The 21075-nt window shown below is 44.0% G+C and overlaps 2 protein-coding genes across 3 annotated transcripts in view; one reads left to right on the plus strand and one right to left on the minus strand.

The window, feature by feature from the left end:
- Positions 1–184: 184 nt before the first annotated feature.
- Positions 185–9052, minus strand: Ddx5 (DEAD-box helicase 5). 2 transcript variants are annotated; one of them, XM_006970493.4, is made up of 14 exons: positions 8817–9052; positions 8046–8230; positions 6656–6821; positions 6366–6462; positions 6137–6270; positions 5967–6032; positions 5183–5324; positions 4939–5099; positions 4682–4854; positions 4151–4261; positions 3845–3906; positions 3699–3758; positions 2214–2438; positions 185–2024 (listed from the first exon to the last, which is right to left on the minus strand). In XM_006970493.4, exons 2-14 carry the CDS (start codon positions 8087–8089, stop codon positions 1618–1620), a joined length of 1848 nt encoding a protein of 615 aa, XP_006970555.1. In that variant the 5' UTR covers positions 8090–8230; positions 8817–9052; the 3' UTR covers positions 185–1617. The 2 variants fall into 2 exon arrangements, with proteins under 2 accessions (XP_006970555.1, XP_042138935.1); XM_042283001.2 differs by lacking the exon at positions 8817–9052 and adding an exon at positions 8578–8777.
- Cep95 (centrosomal protein 95) overlaps positions 9049–21075 on the plus strand; it is a 31398-nt gene continuing 19371 nt past the window's right edge. The window contains 4 exon segments of the mRNA XM_076577729.1: positions 9049–9181; positions 10453–10581; positions 12432–12539; positions 17005–17115. Coding sequence (XP_076433844.1) covers positions 9163–9181; positions 10453–10581; positions 12432–12539; positions 17005–17115 — 367 coding nt within the window. The 5' untranslated portion in view covers positions 9049–9162.

Raw genomic sequence — 21075 nt, forward strand, 5'->3', positions numbered from 1 at the left:
ATGAAGCACAGGCCAGGTGTGGTAGTTCACTCCTTAAATCATTAGTTCCAGCACTCAGGAAGGGCAGTCTTTGATTTCAAGGCCAGTCTGGTCTGTGTCAAGTTCCCAGACAGCTAGGGTGGGGAAGGTGGGGGGCTGCAAACCCCCAGGTATGATGGTCTACGCAAATAAATGAAGGAGAGAATGGGGAGAAAAACCACATTTATTAGTTAAGACAACCACAGGCTGGACACAACACACATGCTAAAAAGTGGACTGTCTTTTAAAACTTCAAAGGTATTTTTTTCCAAGCCCCACAATCATTTCCATAATATTTACAAAATAAAAGGCCCACATTAAGACATTGAACAGTAAAGTATGTAATAAATGCTCCAATCTACCTATAATTAAAAATCATGAATTTGACTAGCCATGCCATTGGACACCACTCAGGGTACTTGAGGACGAACCAGTTTTCAATGTATCAGCCCTGGAAAATATTCGCTGTTAACCCCAGCTCCCACCCCCAGCACATTCTAATTTGTTCTACATTTTATAAATAAGGAATTAACATCAAAGCCTTTAAAAAAAAAATCAAATTCCTTTAGGACTTTTGTCCTGGGCAAAACACACCATTTTCTGGGAAGACATTTAGATCTACTGATAGCCATTCTGAAATAAAGCTGTTGGGAAATTCACTTAAAACTATGGCTATCCCCTGGATCTTTCTAGCAGTAAGTACATCTCTATCTCATCTTTAGAACTCTTGGTATGTTGCCCGACTTGGTTACTTTTGAGGTTTTCCTCCTTGTGTCGGAGTACTGACTAGTCTACAATCTGAAGACCTCTAAAATGCCCTGAAATAATGTGGAGACATTCCTGACTGCCAGTCTGGCTTTAAGAACCCTGGCAAGTTGGTGAGGACTAGACCCTACAAAATAAGCTGCACTAAGGACAAAGCCCACAGCTCTTGGGGTTAACAGTCTGTCAGCTTTGTATATTTTGGAAGTTAACAATACAGCCAAAAGCCAGAATAAAGTATGTCATCACTTAACTGTTTTGCAAAAGAACAGTCACCATATTATATCCCTGATGCTGAAAGCTACTGACAAATTTATAAAAATCCACTGTCTCTAAAATTCTTCCCATATGAGATATCTTAAGGGCCTCTGATTCCCTCACCTAAGTCCTAAATCAAAGAATGGCAAGTAGTCAACTTTAGTTTTTGTGTAAAAATAAACACCAAAACAAAAGAAAATCCCCCCAAATCATACTATCTAAGCCAAGTTTTACATGACATTATATATGTAAAATAAAGTACAATTTCCACTTAATTCAGTCTTCAAATATCTTTTATTGGAAGGCCATGCATTGCCTTCATTTATTGTATTTGAAATCACTGTACAGTTACTTTTGTGAAAACACTGCCTGCATTTTCTAGTACAAAAAAAACCTAAAAATTGTTTCAGGAATGTAGAGAAATATCCAACTTAAATAGCGAAAAAAGTGCACCATAATCACTGCTGCACTGCAGTCATTTCTGCATTTCCCATGTTTCTTAAATAACTATCTTGTCTGATAACACACAATATAAAGAGCAATTATGAAAAACAGACATTTACATATACTTCTAAAGTCTTATTGAGAATACCCTGTTGGCATTGGATAGCCAATCATAGGCGCAGCAGCTGCGGTAGCAGGATATGCATATGCCTGTTGGTTCATACCATTGTGCATATTTGCAACATTACTTCCATATTGCTGAGTGCTATCATAACCGTTCTGGTAAGTCCCTGTTGGGTTACCAGTCCGAAAACTGGTCTGTATACCAGCAGATACAAAATTACTCCCAAAGCTCCCATTGGTGTAATTTGCAGCACTGTAAACACCATTCTGAGTTTTAGCCCCAAAATCTCTCTTCAGCAGACTAGAGTAACCTCTGTCATAATTTTCCCTGTCTCTAAAGGTGTTAAATCCACCCCTTTTGCCCGCAGAGTATCTGTCACGACGATCATCCTTCATGCCTCCTCTACCCCTGGAACGACCTGTCAAAAAGTAAGTGAAAATGGGTCAATTTTATCTATGGCATTAAATGTGCTAACACAGGAGTTAGCTCTATTCATGCTGGGTTTTTAGAATTCTTAGGTTTCAAAATGAACTACTTACCCCTCCAATCCCATTTAAAATACTTTGTAGACAACGAGGTGACCCCAACTACTTGTAACATCTCTTACCTGAACCTCTGTCTTCGACCAACTGAAGCAACTTGGGATTAATTGCTTGATTAGCTTCCCGAAGCACAGAGATAAGGTCGCTCACTTGCTTTATGTTATTAGGTGTAAAGAAAGTGTATGCTGTGCCTGTTTTGGTACTGCGAGCAGTTCTTCCAATTCGATGAATATAATCCTCTGAGGAGTTAGGGTAGTCATAATTGATGACAAATTTCACATCTTCCACATCTGTAAGGTGTTGCAGTGTGGCAAAATAGCAATGTACGGAGTTTTGCACACCACAACAGCCAGACCAAAAATAAAAAGTTAGACAATTGTATTCCCAAGAAGGTACGGGCTGCAAAAAATACAGTTAAAATGGTTATCCATTTCCTGTAGGAATACCATTGAGGTAGAAAAAAAAGAGGGTGGGGCAGGAAAAAAAAAAAAAAAAGCACATGTCAGCTGTATTGAGTTATCACCCGCCCATTGACAGCCTATGGAGGGAATGTGTATTCTCCTCAGCACATTCCCAAATTGGCAAAGTCCCCTTACAGATCATCAAGTGACATCTGAATGCTTCTGCGCAGTAGGGCCACTTAAAAGTTTCACAGCAACCTCTTCATGTGCTCATTTTTGAGGACCTCTAAAAAAAAATGTACAAGGTCCTTTGCATTACACTCATCAGAAGTTCAAAATTCTGGCCACACTGCTCGTCTTGCCAAGACCTTACAACTGCAGCTGTAAGAAAAACATACCTGTCCCCCAAAAGTTGTTTTAATGCACTGTGTCTCGTCTAGGCAAGCACTTCCAAGAAGCCAGGATTCACTTGAGAATGTGTCTCTCTCTGGCAGGTCTCGACATGACGACTACTGTGTAGGTGAGGGAGGAACTTTCAAGGCACTTTCTTTTCCCACTGACTATGTGTGAGAAGTTGATCCTGCTCTAGGTCTCATGTGCCAGTACTCACCAATTTGTAAAAGGCTTAGTACCTTTTAAAGCTGCTCTCTCCATTTCAAACTTGAACAAAAATTTCATTGAACATTGAAGTTTGGAAATATTTCTTCGACATTTCAGCAAACTCACTGAAACTCAAAGACCCACAGATCACAGTGAACAGTTTGAAACAATGCTGTACCATGGCAATCATGCAAAGCATGGGACAGATGAAATACCACGGCAGTGAACTGTGAGGTAACTTCCATTTTTTTCCCCCGGAGAGAACAGTTTATGGGGCAGAGATGGTATGTTCTGCCCTTTGAAGATTACTGGCACACTTTCAGCTTTTCACCTCTCTAATCGACTGGAAGCAGCCAGCCGATCACTAGTCCTCCATCCCCCTCGAGTCCTCCGATTGTCATGCCTAGGCCTTGCCACAAAGACTGCACCTTTATGTGAAAAAAAACTTAGAAAAAATGCAGAGGTTAAAGAAAGCAATAAACTTTCTTTAAAAAAAACTACATGGAGATCTTCTGGGAAACCAAGCCATGAATTCGAGTTTGTACTAACCTAGCCCTCTGGAGGCCACATCGGTAGCAATCAGAATAGGAGCTTTTCCGTGTTTGAATTCTACAAAAACATACACATAAAAGATCATGATTCCAAGCAAATGTTGCCATGCTACAAACCAATTTCATCTTATTTGAAATACATACCATTTAGAACCCAGTCACGTTCCTGTTGACTCTTGTCACCGTGGATGCCCATGGCAGGCCACCTATATCAACAAGTTCTATTAGTGCACTCACATTTTAAAACCTGAAGGCAGAATCTACCAATATTTAACCCTACAGCTCTCCTACTGAGCATATGCCTGAGCTGTTACCACTACACTGTCCCTGAAATTAATGCTTGTAATGATTACCTATACTGTAGCACAGGATACCCACACAACTCCCTGCTTCTGATAAAAGTACTTTTGCCCTTTTCTAAAGTCTGCCTTGATGCAGGAAACCACATACCCATCTCTCCTCATTTTTCTGGTAAGTTCATCACATCTTCTTTTGGTTTCAACAAAAACAATGGTTTTATTCTCCTTCTCACTCATGATCTCTTCCATTAGACGAATAAGTCTAAAGATAAAGAAAAAAATTGTATGTGCTTAGTGAAACAGTTGAATGTATATCAATACAAAACACATGCCCATTAAACCACTAAGGTGATTGATTCTGTTCTTGGTCCTTCAGGAAAGCTTATGACCCACGGCTTTTCTTTCTTTACAGAAGTGTTGGTTCTAGCAAGCACACCATCCAAAGAACATATCTATGAAGACTGGCACACCACTTGGTGTGCTTGCGTGGTCGCTAGGTTCACACTCTTCAGCTTTTTTGCTCACCAGTCAGGCAGAGAAGTGCTTTATTACCAAGCTATATCCCCCAATAAACAGATCTTAAAAAGAATGTATACCACACTAAATTTCATTTTAAGACATCTTTCAAAACTACTCTGTTGTATAAGCAAGATTTCCTCAAATTGCTAAAATTTAAACTTACTTTTCATCCTTTTCTACATCATGACACACATCCACAATCTGAAGAATGTTGTGGTTTGCACTCAGTTCCAGTGCACCAATGTTGATGTGAATATAGTCTTTCAGGAAATCTTCAGCAAGCTGTCTTACTTCTTTTGGCCAAGTTGCACTCCACATTAGGGTTTGCCTATCAGGCTAAAAAATTTAGGGAAATAAATTAGCTTGCAAAACTAAGAGTAAACTTAGAACTGATTTTTACAAGAACATAAGGATACATACTCTTATTTGATCCACAATTTTCCGTATTTGGGGTTCAAATCCCATATCAAGCATCCTATCAGCTTCATCAAGGACAAGGTAAGTTGTTCTTCTCAGGTTGGTTTTCCCACACTCTAAAAAGTCAATCAGTCTTCCAGGTGTTGCAATACAGATTTCCACACCTTTAATTAAAGGAGTAAATGTAAATATAGTATGTAAAACCTTCTCCCTATTAGTAACAGAGACCCCCTTAATGATCATATACCTCTTTCCAAATCACGAATCTGTGGTCCCTTGGGAGCACCACCATAGATGCAAGTAGACTTCAAGCGACAAGCTCTACAGTATTCAGCAGCAACTTGCTGCACTTGCTGGGCCAGTTCTCGAGTTGGTGCCAGCACCAAGCACTAAGGGGGAGAAAAAAAATATAAATAAAATGCGCTTCTAGTACAAAATAGGATACTAGGGTGTTGTGTCTTTTTGGGGTTAAGATTTGTGCTGACTATTCAATTCAGATTGACACAAGATTTTACTTTATTTGTTTTTCAAGACAGGGTTTCTCTGTGTAGCTTGGCACCTTTCCTGGAACTCACTCTGTATGTAGCCCAGGCTAGCCTGGAACTCTGAGATCTGCCTGCCTCTGCTTCCCGAATGCTAGGATTATAAAGCCATGCACCAACATCGCCTGGCAAGATTTTATTTTTTAATTAATTTAAGACAAGGCCTTGTCACTGAAGCTGGTCTCCAATTCCTGGATCCTCCAGTTTCTGTCTGGGATTACAGTACTGAGATTATAAGCATGGACCACTACGCTTAGGATAAAGAGACACTGATTGAAGAGAATTCTTTTACATTTACTTATTGAACTCAGTCATCAGACTGGATAACAAGCATCAAGCTTATTACTGTCCTTGGGCAGCACTAGGTTTTAAACTCAAGTTCCGTCCTCTACCTCTATGAAAGTCAAACCAGCTCTAGCAAATTGGGTGTGTTATGTAGTCTACAAATCTCTACTGTAACAACCAAAAAAATTTACAAGATATACTTACAATAGGCCCATCACCTCTCTCTAGGAATGGCTGATGATTTATGTGGACAATGGCAGGCAGCAAATACTATTGGAGATGAAGAATAAAAACAGCAGCAATTGTATTAAAATGCTTTAAAAAGGATTACCCAGGTCACCTCTCCCAGAATAGCCAAGTTTTCCTAAACTTACAGATAAGGTCTTCCCAGATCCAGTCTGAGCTACTCCAACCATATCCAATCCACTTAGAGCAACTGGCCAGCCCTGAGCTTGAATAGCAGTGGGTTCAGTGAAGTTCTGTCTTGCAATCACATCCATGACATTTGCTGTAACCAATAATACCATTTTAGCAAAAAAAAAAAAAATTTTAGGCAAAAAGAGGGAACAAATGAAAATGATGATGATGAGAATTAGTCCTTACCAGGAAAGTTTGCTTCATAAAAATTCAGAACAGGTTTTGGACAGTTGTGACCCCGAACTGTAATTTCCTTGCTTCTTCTGTATGTATCTACCTCTTGCTGAAAAAGAAATCATTTGTCTCAAACTTCGGTCAGCTACACTGACAAGTTTCCTATAGCTCAGTAACAAATTCAGTGGGACACTGGAAGTTAAACCACAAATAACTTTTCAAATCAAGACATTTGCAAGGTATGTTAGTTTCCATCTAATTGAGTAGAAGCTGTTACCCCAAGTAAAAGCCACATTACTCACCGCGGTGCGCCTTGCCAAATCAGGGTGTTCCTGATAAAAATTCTTCTCAAATTTGGGCAGCTCATCAAGATTCCACTTCTTTTTAACTAGTTTCTCCCCAGGATTTCCAAACTTCTTTCCAGAGAGGGGTCCTGTTCTACTCCCTCCGAATCTTGGTGCACCAAATCTATGGGGGAAAACCCACACCGTGAAAGAGTTTTACACCCACGTTTTATTTAATGGCTTTTGCTACCGAGCCAAACTTCATTTCTGGAATCCCTCCCAATTGTCATTCTCTCGACAGCCACAACTGGCACACTATTTCTTTACTGTAGCCCCAAGCACCCTCTTATTGAGGCCAAACAAACAGCCTGGATTTATCAGGTCGGAAACTGCCCAAACGTCTCAAGTTCAGATTACAAGGACAGATAACAGCTTGAGACTCCATATACTCTCCCCACAAAGCTTAGGAATTAAGAGTCTAGGAGCTGGGCAAGAAGGGAGGAGCTTAACAGGGTTATTTTTGCCAGTGTTTTCGACCAAAGGAATCGATGTTAAAAGAATAACGGGACTGCGCAGACAATGTGAGCAGGAGAATGAGGAGGGTGTCGCGGGCAGGGTAGAAAGGGGTGCACACGCCGGCGAGCCGCGTTTTGGGGTAACGCCGCGAACCGCGGAAGCGCTACAAATCAAGGTAGCAAAATTATATAACGCGAGGGAAAAAAAGAGGAGGAGCCGGCGACAACCGGGGGAGGAGTCCCGGGCCGGGCGGCGTTCCCGCTGGGGCGGCGCTTCCTTCTTTGTCTCGCATTTCTCTCTGCGCCACATTTTCTCGACGCTGCCATTTTGAGCGCCTCCGCCGGGCGGGGTAACAAAGGCGCCGCCGCCATGTCCGAGGCCGGCATTTTGTGGCCGCGGCTCAGCCGCATGGCGGAATCCGCCGACGTTGCCCACCCCACCGGGCACGGATGGCCTCGAAAGCGACCCCCCTACCCCCCGGTAACACCGGGGGCCCCTCCAACCCCCGCCGGAAGGCGGCTCGGAACACCGCCTCGGGCCGCCTTCTCAAAGGCGCGGCGCCCCCTCGCTCGCTCCACACGGCCCTCCGGGGCTCCTCTCGCCAGCCGCGGGGGCTCCGGGGCCGCCGCGGGTCCCGGTCCTCCCACCCCGGAAAAAAAGCGAGGCTGCGCCCCCTTACCAAGAACGTCGCCTCTAAAAGGCTTTTTTTGTTTTTAGTCGGATATCCGAAATCGGAAAAAGGCAGGGCCCCCCTTCGAGAGAGAAATCCCCCGGGTGGGTCGGTCGGTCGGTTGGGAGCCCGAGCCCCTGCCGCGCCGCCCTCCCATCCCCCACCCGCCCGCTCGCCCGCCCGCTGGCTCGCTCGGCCTGACAGGTCCCTCGCCACACTCACCCTCGATCCCGGCCGCGGTCTCGGTCACTGGAATAACTCGACATGGCGTCAATGGTTGCGGTGAGAGGGAACGACCCGGCGGAAAGGGAATCCAGCTGCGACGAGTCGCGGAGAGGAGGCCTCGGCGACGGCCAAGCCTTTGCGGGGGCGTCACCGGCGGAGGGAGGGCGGTGACGAGGCCGGAGCTGCGTACCCGAGGACCGGTGGCAATGAATGAGGTGCCGGCTGCGTCCCGGCGGCCCGTTTTATAGTCTGGCCCGCCTCCTCGCCGCAAAGGACGATGGGAGCCGCTCTATGACCTCATCGCCCCGCCCCGCCCCCCCCCCGCGCGGCTGGAGGCCTCAACGCCCGCTGGCGTTCGGGAATCCGCCATGTCCTCGCCCCTCCCCCCCGCGGGCGCTCTCTTCCCCCCCCCACCACAGGCGCCCGTTTGTCACCTCCCCCCCCCCACTCCACGACAGGGTGACACCACGAGCACGCCTCGGCCCGCACTCTTTGGACCGCCACCCCGCCTTCTCTCGTCTGGCCACACCTCAAGCGAGCCGCTGCCCCGGTGGCCCAGGCGGTCACTAACTAAGATGGCCCGCGCCGGCCGCCTCGCAGCCTCCGCTTGAAGATGTTTACGTCTCCCCAGACTCCCCCACGCCCATTCCCGAAGACGACGGGGAGGCGGAGCCCGCCTTCGTCACGTGGTCGCGCCCGGGGCCCGGCGGGCCGCACTACTTCTTCTTCGCTGGGGACCGGCGGAGGGATACCTAACCGCGGACTCACCGGAAGCGCGGCCCCAGCGCCCCCGGGGAGATCGGCCGGGCTGCTGGGTGACCTGGCTGCCTGGCCCCGCCGACCTGAGGACCCTGAAGCGGGATCTAGCCCGCGGGGAAGGGTGTCTAGAGCCCGCAAACGGCCGCCGGAGCGCGTGCGGCCAGAGGAAGCGCTCCTCGGGCGACCAATCAGCGGCGAGGAGCCGTTTTAACGTCCCTCCCTCTCCCTGCCCTCCTTTCCCCCCCGCTCTCTGGTTCCCACCCCCTCCTCCCCGCCTCGGCTCTCTCCGGTTCGGCCCTTCCAGGACACCGTCGCCCGCGCTCTCGGGAGTCCGGCCGCGACCTTTCTTGGCAGTATGGCCAGCTCAGAGGCCGGTGAGTCTCGGCCTGCAGCATCCAGCTGGCCTCGGGCCGACCTGGACCGCGTCTGGGCTTCTGGAGAGGCTCGTGACTGTCGGACAGTGGTCACAGTCCCGGGGGTGGGGTCTCTGAATTTAGGGTCTCAGCCTCGCGACCTTTTGGGGTGTCTGGGCGTGGAACGGAGAGTTGGGATTGACAGCAATTCTTTGGCCAGTCTGGAACACCCGCATCCTGTCTTCACAGAGCAGTCAGGATCCTTCTCTTACCCGAATTTCGTGGGACATGTATTGTTTTTTTTTTTTTTTTTGAGGCATAGCACTCATAAGATCTTTTGATGTCCTCCAGAGTAACCGATTTTGTCTAGTACTGGCTTTGAAAAGCCAGTTGACTTGGTTGTCTAGGACGCTTACCTCCTCACCAGGACAGCATACAAAATGGTTGTCATGGCTTGGACTGCCGTGAGAAATGGGCATCGGGAGGGAGGCATGACGGGCATGGCACATTCAGACTATTGTCTCCAGAATATCTGTCCATCTCATACTGGAGATGTGTCCAGTTCTAACGTGCCTTCTCTAATACCCAATAATTTCAGGATACAGGTGTTTCAAGCTTTCGAGATTATTGCTGAAACCCTTAAACTTGGTCCTGCGCTATAGGGGAGGGTAAGAGCTGTTTAAAACAAAAAACAACGGGGAGCAGTATTACTAATGTGCTAATTCAGAGCCTAGCGATATGTTTATGGTTTCCTCATGTTTACCTTCGTCTACATCAAGTATAATAAAAAAGAAAACTAACAAATGCATTAGTGTCGGTGTTGTCCTTATTCCAGTTCCTAACAGCCTAAATCAATCACTTGTTTGGGCACCAGAGAGATCTTAACTTACACAAGATAACTGGGAATTTGGAGCCACCTCCGTTAGATTCTGGCAACTTCAGATTATCATTTACAACTGTCTTACGACATTCCTGCTTACCTATAAATGTATTGTAACTAAAAACACCCATGTAAGTATAAAAATACTGGTAGATGGATTTTAGGTTGCAAGAGTAAAGTTGGGTTGGAACAATAGTTTTGACTGTGTAGGATCTACCACTGGAAGGCATCCCAAGAAATTAAATACATCTTTTGAAAATTTTTGCTCAGTTGAGTGTTTGAAGTTTAGTGACAAAGTCCTTATCTTCTACAGTTTTCAATGTATATGCTTGTATGGCTTTTTTTTTTAAATGTATATGTGACTTTTTCTATTGCTATTGAAGACTGATTCCCCCACCTTCTTCTCCAACAGAATGGGTAACAATTGCCAATAACCTTCTTTTTAAATGTCACATACATCTGAGGATACACGAACTTGAAGACTGTGATGCTAATGTTTTTATTGCACTTTATCAATCCATTTTGGGAGAAAAGGTACCAGGTAAGGGTACTGAAAATTGAGAATAATTTTGGTTATGTTTTAGGCCATGGGTTTCTGTTGACATAGAATTTTATTTCCTTTTCAGCATTTTTTTTTTTCTTTTGGTTTTTCGAGACAGGGTTTCTCTATGTAGCTTTGCCCCTTTCCTGGAACTTGCTTTGTAGACCAGGCTGGCCTCGAACTCACAGAGATCCACTTGCCTCTGCCTCCCAAGTGCTGGGATTAAAGGCGTGTGCCACCACGCCTGGCTTAACACTTAATTTTTTTTTTTTTGAGATTTATTTTTATTTTGTATGTATGGGTGTTTTGCCAGCATGCAGTGCTGGGATTAAGGCGAGCACCAATACCGCCTGCTCAACATCTTAATTCTATCCAACTATGCCACTAGTTGATTTAATTAGTATATTATGGACCTCACCCACAATAAGAGCCATGATTAAATAGTTTGGCATTTATTTGAGTTAATCCCCTTTTAATCCAATCCCATGTAATTCATTCATGCCTTTTAATGTCATTATTTCTGTGACTACCTTCAAGGTTATAAATTTGAGTGGGTCTTGGAAATTTGTTGAGTCTATTTAACTACTAATTATAGATAAGAATTAACATTACAGTGGGTGTACTGGCCAGGCTGGTCTACATAGAGAATTCCAAAGTTACATTGACTCTGTCTCAAAAAAAAAAAAAAAAAGCTGTTTCTACTTTGTTAACCTAATTTACTAGGAAGACAGTCAATGAATGTGACTTAGTGTGACTGCTCCTTTTCTTTTAGGGGCCAAATCACTGTGTGTCTTCCATTAACCTTTTCCTTAGATTCCTTACTGCTTCTTTGTCCCTTATTGATAAACACGAATTGCTATAAAATTAGTGTCCTTTCGCTCTCCCCACTGTTAACTTGAATGAGTGTCCTCCACATTTTCTAGAATAATGGTCTGACTTGTGGTTGTAGTACCTTGATGTTAGTTTCAATTATCTAGGGTTCATCTTTTTGTTTTGTTTTTTCAAGACAGGGTTTCTCTGTGTAGCTCTGGCTGTCCAGGAAATTGCTCTGTAGACCAGGCTAGCCTCAAACTCAGAGATCCACCTGCCTTTACCTCCAAGTGCTGGGATCAAAGGTGCATACAGCTCCACCCAGAGGAAACACTTGCCTTGCTATTAAAATCTTTCCATAATCTCCTCTGTACTTTAGCCTTTATACAGTTATTCCCAGATAGGGCATATAAAAGAGGACTACTTGGACACCTGCTGTGGTTTGGTATTCTGGTTTTGTTTTTTGAGACATAGTATCACACCATATAGCCTCAGTTGACCTAGAACTTGCTATGTAGACTAGGCTGTACTCTGCCTCCCGAAAGCTGGAATTAAAAGCATTGTGCCTGGCTGATTGGGGAAAGCAGCCCATAGTTAGGGGTTTAGTATCTTTTTGCTTTTTTTTAAGACAAGTCTTGTCATATAGACCAGTGTACTTGCAAACTCATAATGCAGCTACAATCTCTCCAGTGCTGAGATTATAGACATGTGTCATCATACCCAGTCTTGCTGTTATTAGACTATCTTAATGCCGTGAATATAAGGACCTCTGTTTATTCCTTTATATGGTGCATCCATAGAATATACTCATACATTGGGTGAAAAATATTCAACCATTTTATATATATAGAGTATTGAAAAATAAGTTCAAATTAATAAATAGTCAATCAGTACAGACTCTAGCACATAGAGTTTAAGATCTATAAATCCTGTTTTGAGTTGTTTTGTAGCAGTGGATTTTATTCACAAGCCTAGTCACAGACACATATATATGACAAATATAAATGATCTAAAATGACGCGACTTTCCCTCCCCCACAGACCTCATAGCTATTTCCAGGAGTCAAGAAGATGATGCCCACAATGTACAAGCAGTGATTGATTCACTAGCTCTGGATTACCTTCAGGTCAGCTTGTCTCACATAACAGGTTAGTGTATACTTACCCATCAGATAATTATATATTTTAATTGAATGTTAGAGTCTTAGCTATTGTTTAGCCAAGTCCTAACAGGAAAACTAAGACTGAGCTACAACAATCAGTGTGCCATGAGAGCCCTGGAAAACTGAACATTAAGTCTGTGCTAGTCTGGGTTGGAAAAGTATTGGGAGTATGTGTTTTTGAATTTTTTTTTTTTTTTTTTTTTTTTGTAGTAGTAGTTTGTTGTTTTTTTTTTGAGACAGGGTTTTTCTGTGTAACCCTGGCTGTCATGGAATTCCTCTGTAGACCAGGCTGGCCTCAGACTCAGAGATCTGCCTGGCTCTGCCTCCTGAGTACTGGGATTGCATGCACCACCACTGCCCAGATGAGGATATTCTTAATATACAATTTCACATTACAGAAGACAATCTTCAGTGTATACTGCATTAGAGGAATATATCTTTTTGATGATAATAGCACATGCTACATTTGTTAGAACAAATGTGGAAAAAAATCTGTATGTACTTGATTGCATTCAGGAAGACTTTCTAGAAGAATATGTAAGAAACACATTTCTCTGTTTGTTCCTCTTACTCTCACCCATCAGTCCCCAACTAGGAACACACGCCGTATGTTTTGTTCTGAATGCAACACAGCGTACCCTAGATTATTTAGGAAGAAGCTTTCAAAAATAGTTTATATCAAATTGTGTCTGTGTCTGTGTGTGGTGCTAGAGACTGAACCCAAGGTCCCCTACCCTCGAGGCAAGCACTCTACCAATTAAATTACATCTCCAAGTGTTTTAAAGAGATAACACGGTTCATCATGAGCATCAAACAAGACCATCATGGATACTGAAAAGGGGATAAGAATTTTTCTTGAGCAATTTTAAACAAAAAAAATTTTTTTTTTTTGGAGACAGGGTTTCTCTGTGTAACAGTTCTAGCTGTCCTGAAACTGGCTTTGTAGACCAGGCTGGCCTCAAACTCACAGAGATCCACCTGCCTCTGCTTCCCAAGTGCTGGGATTAAAGGCGTGTGCCAATACGCCTGGCTTAAAACTTAATTATTTTTTGGGGGGGATAATTTATTTTTATTTTGTATGTATGGGTGTTTTGCCAGCATGCAGAACTCCCATGTGGGTGCTGGGGATTAAACCCAGGTCCTCTGGAAGGGTAGTCAGTGCTCTTAACCCTGACCCATCTCTCTAGCCCCCAAGATTTTTTTTTTAATTTAATTTTGAACCGTGTTATCTCTTTAAAACACTTGGAGATGTAATTTAATTGGTAGAGTGCTTGCCTCGAGGGTAGGGGACCTTGGGTTCAGTCTCTAGCACCACACACAGACACAGACACAATTTGATATAAACTATTTTTGAAAGCTTCTTCCTAAATAATCTAGGGTACACTGTGTTGCATTCAGAACAAAGCATACGGCGTGTGTTCCTAGTTGGGGACTGATGGGTGAGAGTAAGAGGAAACGAGTTCAAGCTAGTGACAGGGGACATCGTAGAAACGTCACAGTGTATTTTAATCACAAAAAAGGAGTGGACATTTCAAGGAGGTAAATGTTTTTTCTGTTCTTTTTTTATTTTGTTTGTTTTTTAGAGTCAGGTTCTCTCTATATAACTCTGGCTGTCCTCGATTTCACTCTGTAGACCGGGCTGGCCTTGAACTCACAGAGATCCACTTGCCTCTGCCTCCTGAGTGCTGGGATCAGAGGTATTTGCCACTACTCCCCAAGGAGTTAAATGTTAAGATAGGTCATTTATATTTCTTAATAAACTGACAAGAGCCATACACTGTTATATTTTAATTCTTGTTCTTGCAACTCAGTAGAATTACTTTATCATCTGAGTAAGGACAGTTGCTGGTTTGTTTGTTAAGACAGATCCTCACTTGTATCCTTGGTTGGTTTAGAACTCAGAGATCCAGTTGCATCCATAATGCTGAGATTAAAGCTGTGTGTCACCACACCTAGCTCCTTTTTTGTTTTGGGGGTTCTTTTTGTTTGTTTGTTTGTTTGTTTGTTTGTTTTTCGAGACAGGGTTTCTCTCTGTAGTTTTGGAGCCTGTCCTAGATCTCACTCTGTAGCCCAGGCTGGCCTCGAATTCACAGAGATCCGCCTGGCTCTGCCTCCCAAGTGCTGGGATTAAAGGTGTGCTGCAGCAGCAGCAGCAGCAGCAGCAGCAGCAGCAGCAGCAGCACCACCACCACCACCACCACCACCACCACCACCACCAACACCACCACCACCACCACCACCACCACCACCACCACCACCCAGCTTTTTTGTTGTTGTTTTTTAAAGACAGACTCTCAAACTGTAGCCTGGTGTAAAACCACTGGTCTCCCTGGTTAGCTCAGATTGGCCTCAAACTTGGCATTCCTCCCATCCCCTCTCTAGTGCTGGGATTACAGACCCAGTTTCCATGAACAAGCTGGCAGTTGTGCTCTATAAACATAGTGGAACAAGGTTATGAAAACACCTGCTTGGGAAGGTTTTAGTACAGAGCTGCCCTGGGCACAGCACATGAAAAGTTGCAGATCCGCTCACCTCTTGAGGTCAACTGAAGCGCAGCTTTTTCCTGCCTCTGTGTTAAAGCTCTTTCCCCACCATGCAGCTCTGCACTCTGCTGGCAGTCTAGTTGCTGGGTTGCTATCATGTGCTCCCCATCCTGGAAACGGCGACGTCTGAGTATGCCCTTGGGACACACAGATTTTAAGCCAGAAAAAAACATAGCACTTGAAAACATGATTCCTAGCTTGTGATTTTAAAAATTAAAAAGTCTGTCAGACTTTGTCCGTTTTTCCAGCAGCAGAGGAAAATCGGGTTTTTGGTTTTGTTTTATGTCATGGTTAAAGTAGATGGGCTAGACTCTCAAATAACAGGTTTTGAGTCTGCCTTTACTGTACTTTTTTGATGCCCGGCATAATTTCCCAAAGGGCAGACAGTACAGGGAGGGAAGTTCCATCCAGACTTGCTGTTGATTAGAATCCACTTTAGATGACATTAAAGAGGTCAAGCGTCCATGTTTTACCTGCCCGCTTCTCAATATTCCACCTTAACATTTATCTGTGGTCTCTTCTGGGCCAGGCGTTGTGCTAGAGACTTTCCAAAGATTAACTTCTGGGAAGTAGAGGTAGAAATCAGTTGAGCGTGCTTGCCTAGCTTGCAGGAAGCAGGGCCTTTGCTCTCCAGTACTGTCTAAGCCAGGTATGCCGATATGTGACTGTAATCCCGGCATTTGGGAGGAGGAGAGAGGAGGAGGAGGAATTGAAGGTCTTCCTCTACTGTTTAGAAAGTTTGAGGCCTGCCTGGGATAACTAAGACCCTGTCTCAAGAAGAGGGGGAAAAGGAAAAATGGTTCAACCTACACAGAGTAAATAAATGTTACCAACGACTCCTGATGGGAGCATCCCAACAAGTTGTTCATCTTGTTTATGGTAACTTCACAGTGCAGCCTCCATAAGCAGGTACCACAGTCGTCCTGCTCTTCCGTTTCCCTAGCTACTGGGAAGTTCTCTGCTGTTTTCTCCTTTGGTGGCCATTTCCCTAGAGCAGTGGTTCTCGACCTTCCTAATCTGTGACATTGAATACACTTCCTCATGTCGTGGTGACCCCCCACCCATAACATTATATTTGTTGTTACTTCATAACTGTAATTTTGCTACTGTTATGAATTGTAATGTAACTATCTGATACGAGACCCCTGAATGGGTCCTGACCCACAGGTTGAAAACTGCTGTCCTAGAGGCTGTTACTTAGCTGCTAGAAAAAGGAATGTGCCAGTGAATGATTAAATACCACACTCGGGCTCCCCCACCCCTTCTTTCTTCAGATACATCACACAGCAGGAAATGGATGTTTTTGATATTTTTAATTGCTTTTTCTTGGTTAGCTTACACGTGTATTCCCCAACAGCATTCATATATATTCATTTGAAGGTTTATGAGGTATAGCAGGCTTTCTTTTAGGCCACCAACCAGCTCTCAAATAAAGACGTGGAGACTTATTATTAGTTATGCTCAGCTTTATCTTAAGCTTGTCCCACTAGCTCTTATAACTTAAATTTACCTGTTTCTTTTCATCTACATTTTGCCTTGGGACTTTTTACTTTTCTTTCACTGTGTCTGTCCTACTCCGTGTCGGTCTGGCTGGCAGCTGCCTGTCTGCAGGTGTCTCCCTCTCTTTCCCCTTGTTCTCTCCTTTCCTCTGAGCCTAGATTCTTCCTCCTACATATTCTTTCTGCCTGCCAGATCCACCCTATCTTCTGCGTAGCTATTGGCCCGTCAGCTTTTTATTAGACCGATCAGATGCCTTAGGCAGGCAAAGGAACACATCTTTATATGGTTAAACAAATGCAGTATAAACAAGTGTAACACACCTTTACATAGTTAAAGTAATATTCCACAACAATGAGGCTTTCTGATTTCCTTGTTAAATGTCTTAAAATCTGTGTCTTCTCTGTTTAGGAGAAAACATAGTAAAAGGGGATAAGGAATCTATCAAGAATCTCCTAGAAATATTTGATGGATTGTTGGAGTATCTGACAGAGCACATCAGTGAAACGTCTCACAACAAAAGTAAGTTTAAGAGTGGAGCCCAGCTTGCCCACTGCTCTTAGGAAGCAGAGTCTTTAATACAAGTCAGCTGGTAAATGCCACAATCAATGTCCAGTTCCTTCGGTTCTGAGTGGCCAGAAACTACCCATTATATTCTTTTTTTTTTCCTTTCATTTTTCTTTATTAAGAAATTTTCCAAAAAAAAAAAAAAAAGAAATTTTCTACTCCCTCCCTCCTCCCACCCCCGCCCTATTTCCCAAGCCACCCTGCATCCCCACATCCCCCAAATCGAGGTCCCCCATGGGGAGTCAGCAGAGCCCAGCTCACTGAACCTAGGCAGGTCCAAGCCCCTTCCCACTGCACCAAGGCTGTGCAAGGTGTCACACCACAGGCACCGGGTACCAGAAGCCTGCCCATAGACCAGGGACAGATCCCAATCCCCCTGCCTGGGTGCTTCCCAAACAGTTTGAGCCAAACAACCATCTTCTGTATCCAGAGGGTCCAGTCCAGTCCCATGGGGGCTCCACAGCCACCAGTCCCCAGTTCATGGGCTTCCACTAGTGTGGCCGGTCTATCCATTATATTCTTTGCTAACTTGGATGTGGCTTTTAAACTACAACTAATCAATAATAGAAAGTTGAGTTTATAGTTGAATTATTTATTGTCCTCTTATTACATGAAATCTCTTGTTCCATAATTTCCTGTCACAACTGCTGTCGGGCATCCTAAGTGAGGATGTTGCGGAGGCATCAGCAGGGAGAACTGATACGTCATCAGTCTTGAGCCTAAACTGGCATTTTGTGACAGCCTGAAGATTTAATCTTACTCTTTGAGCAACTCACTTCAGACTTACCTTGTGAAATTTCTTTAATGAAGACCAATATTGCCATAGTTTAAACTCATTTTCTTACCTTTGATAAGTTCTGTATCTAGGAACTAATCCTAAGGAAGTAATACTAGACCACTTAAGTGTTTGAAATCTTCCTTGCATTGTTATTTATAATTGTGGAAGAGGAAGCTATATCTTTTTTGGGACATTCGGGTACACAGGTCTTATGTAATCCAAGCTAGTCTTGAGCTCACTGTGTATCTGAGGGTGATCTTGGATTTTGTTTTGTTTTGTTTCGATTTTCAGGACAGCGTTACTCTGTAGCCCTGGCTCTCCTAGAACTCGCTTTGTAGACCAGGCTGGCCTCTAGAGATCAGCCTGCTTCTGCCCCTGGAGTGCTAAGATCACAGGCATGTACTATCATATCCAGCAAGAAGCTACAGTTTAACAACTTAAGAATAAATGATTCTATTGGCAGTGGATGGAATAATACATGACCTGTTCTTGTATTGCAGAGTTAAACAGAGTTTTAGCAGAAATAGTAATAAACATGAATTCTAATACAAGTTAAAACAAAAAGCCTGGGTACACCCCTCCTTCCAAATTCTGCTGTTGTCAGTGAGACCTGTGCTGAGACTGTGGACTTGAAGTCAGTCTCCAGACTCTAGTCAGAGTGCCCTGCGTTTAGTCAGTAGCTAAAAAGATGTAAAGGCGGTAGAGGCACACTGGAAATGTCTTTATTTCAGGCATTTTGAATGTAATGCATGATAAATGCTATTGTGTATACTTCAGGAGGTTGAAAGCCACATGCCATGTTTACTGTTTCAAAGAATCCTGTACTTCAGTCAGGGCGACAGCTCTAAATGTGTCTAATAAAACATAAGAGTTGTTAGGAAGAAGCTGAAAGTGGATGGCAGGGGGAACTTACTCAGGGTTAACAGGAGGTATTTGGATGTGCTGTAGCTTTGAAAATTCTTTTTATTATATTCTTTTTTACTTAACTATGTGTGGGCATCTTCTCCTCAGTGTGCATGTGCAGTAGGTTCTTTCTTTCCACCACGTGGGTCTTGGGGGTCAAACTCAGGTTGGCAGACTTGGCAATAAGCACCTTGACCCATTGTGGCCCTTTTTTGTCTTTTTAAAAAGTAACCCGGTTGCCGGGCGGTGGTGGCGCACGCCTTTAATCCCAGCACTCGGGAGGCAGAGCCAGGCGGATCTCTGTGAGTTCGAGGCCAGCCTGGGCTACCAAGTGAGTTCCAGGAAAGGCGCAAAGCTACACAGAGAAACCCTGTCTCGAAAAACCAAAAAAAAAAAAAAAAGTAACCCGGTTAAGAGGCAGGAACTTTTTTTTTAAGATTCATTTATTTATTATATATACAATATTCTATCTGCATGTATGACTGCAGGCCAGAAGAGAGCATCAGATCTCGTTACAGATGGTTGTAAGCCACCATGTGGTTGCTGGGAATTGAACTCAGGACCTCTGGAAGAGTAGTCAGTGCTCTTAACCTCTGAGCCTTCTCTCCAGCCCAAGGCAGGAACTCTTAAGTAAAGAGATCAAGAATAATTAAAATGGTGAGAGCAGCCAGCTGGTGATGGCACATTCCTTTAATCCCAGCACTCTGTGTTTGAGGCTGGCCTGGTCTACAGCGTGAGTTCTAGGACAGCTAGGGCTACACAGAGAAACCCTGCCGATAGATAGATAGATAGATAGATAGATAGATAGATAGATAGATAGAGATAGATAAGATCTGAATGGATCTCAGCTGAACTGCTGCTCAAAGCCTAAAGCTTAACCAGGCTCTAGTTCCTGGTCCTCATACCTTATATACACCTTTTGCTTCCTGCCATCACTTCCTGGGATTAAAGGCATGTGTCTTTCCCAAGCAAGACATGAGATTTCAAGTGCTGGGATTAAAGGTGTGTGTCACCATGCCTGCTTGTTTCCAGTGTGGCTTTGAACTAACAGAGATCCGGATGGATCTCTGCCTCCAGAAGGCTAGGATTAAAGGTGTGTGCGCCTGGGGCTGGAGAGATGGCTCAGGGGTTAAGAGCACTGACTACTCTTCCAGAGGTCCTGAGTTCAATTCCCAGCAACCACATGGTGGCTTACAACCATCTGTAACGAGATCTGATGCTCTCTTCTGGCATGCAGTCATACATGCTGTATACATAGTAAATAAATGAATTTAAAAAAATAAATAAAGGTGTGTGTGCCACCATTTTCTGGCCTCTATGTCTATCTAGTAGTGGCTGTTATGTTCTCTGACCCCAGATAACTTTATTAGGGTGCACAATATATTGGGGGGACACAATACCACCACACCTACAATTTAATGCTTAACTGAAGGGAGTAGGGATGATGAGTGCTTGGATAAATGAATAAACAAACAAATAAATGAATGAATGAATAAGTGATGAGTGCCTGGAGAAACCCTTCAAACAAGCAAACAAACAAATGATGAGTGCCTGGAGAAACCCTTCAAACAAACAAACAAACAAATAAATAAATGATGAGTGCCTGGAGAAACCCTTCAAATAAATAAATAAATAAATGAATAAGATGGTAAGAGTGATCCCTTCGAATAAATAAATAAATAAAATGGTGAGAGTGATCCCTACAATTTAATGCTTGACTGAGGGAGTAGGGATGATGAGTGCCTGGCTGAGGAGGGCAATGGGGACTGTCTAGTTAGTGTTCTACTGCTGTGAAGAGACACCGTGACCATGGCAACTCTTTGTTTTTTGTTTTTGTTTTTTGAGACAGGCTTCCTCTGTGTACCTTTGGTGCTTGTCCTGGATCTCGTTCTGTAGACCAGGCTGGCCTGGAACTCACAGCCATCTGCCTGGCTCTGCCTCCCAAGTGCTGGGATTAAAGGCGTGCGCTACCACTGCCCGGCTGGCAACTCTTATAAAAGAAAGCATTTCATTAGGGGCTTGCTTACGGTTTCAGAAGCTTAGTTTGTTATTTCATGGCAGGGAGCATGGCAGCAGGCAGGAGTGGTCTTGGAGAAGTAGTAGCTCAGAGTTACATCCTAGTCTATAAGTAGAGAGAGAGAGAGAAAGGAGAGAAGAGAGACTGGGCTTGGCATGGGATTTTGAAACCTCAAAGCCCACCTCCAGTGATATTATTCCTCCAACAAGGCCACACC

Source organism: Peromyscus maniculatus, chromosome 8 (assembly GCF_049852395.1).
Source record: "Peromyscus maniculatus bairdii isolate BWxNUB_F1_BW_parent chromosome 8, HU_Pman_BW_mat_3.1, whole genome shotgun sequence".
Classification (NCBI taxonomy): Eukaryota; Metazoa; Chordata; class Mammalia; order Rodentia; family Cricetidae; genus Peromyscus; species Peromyscus maniculatus.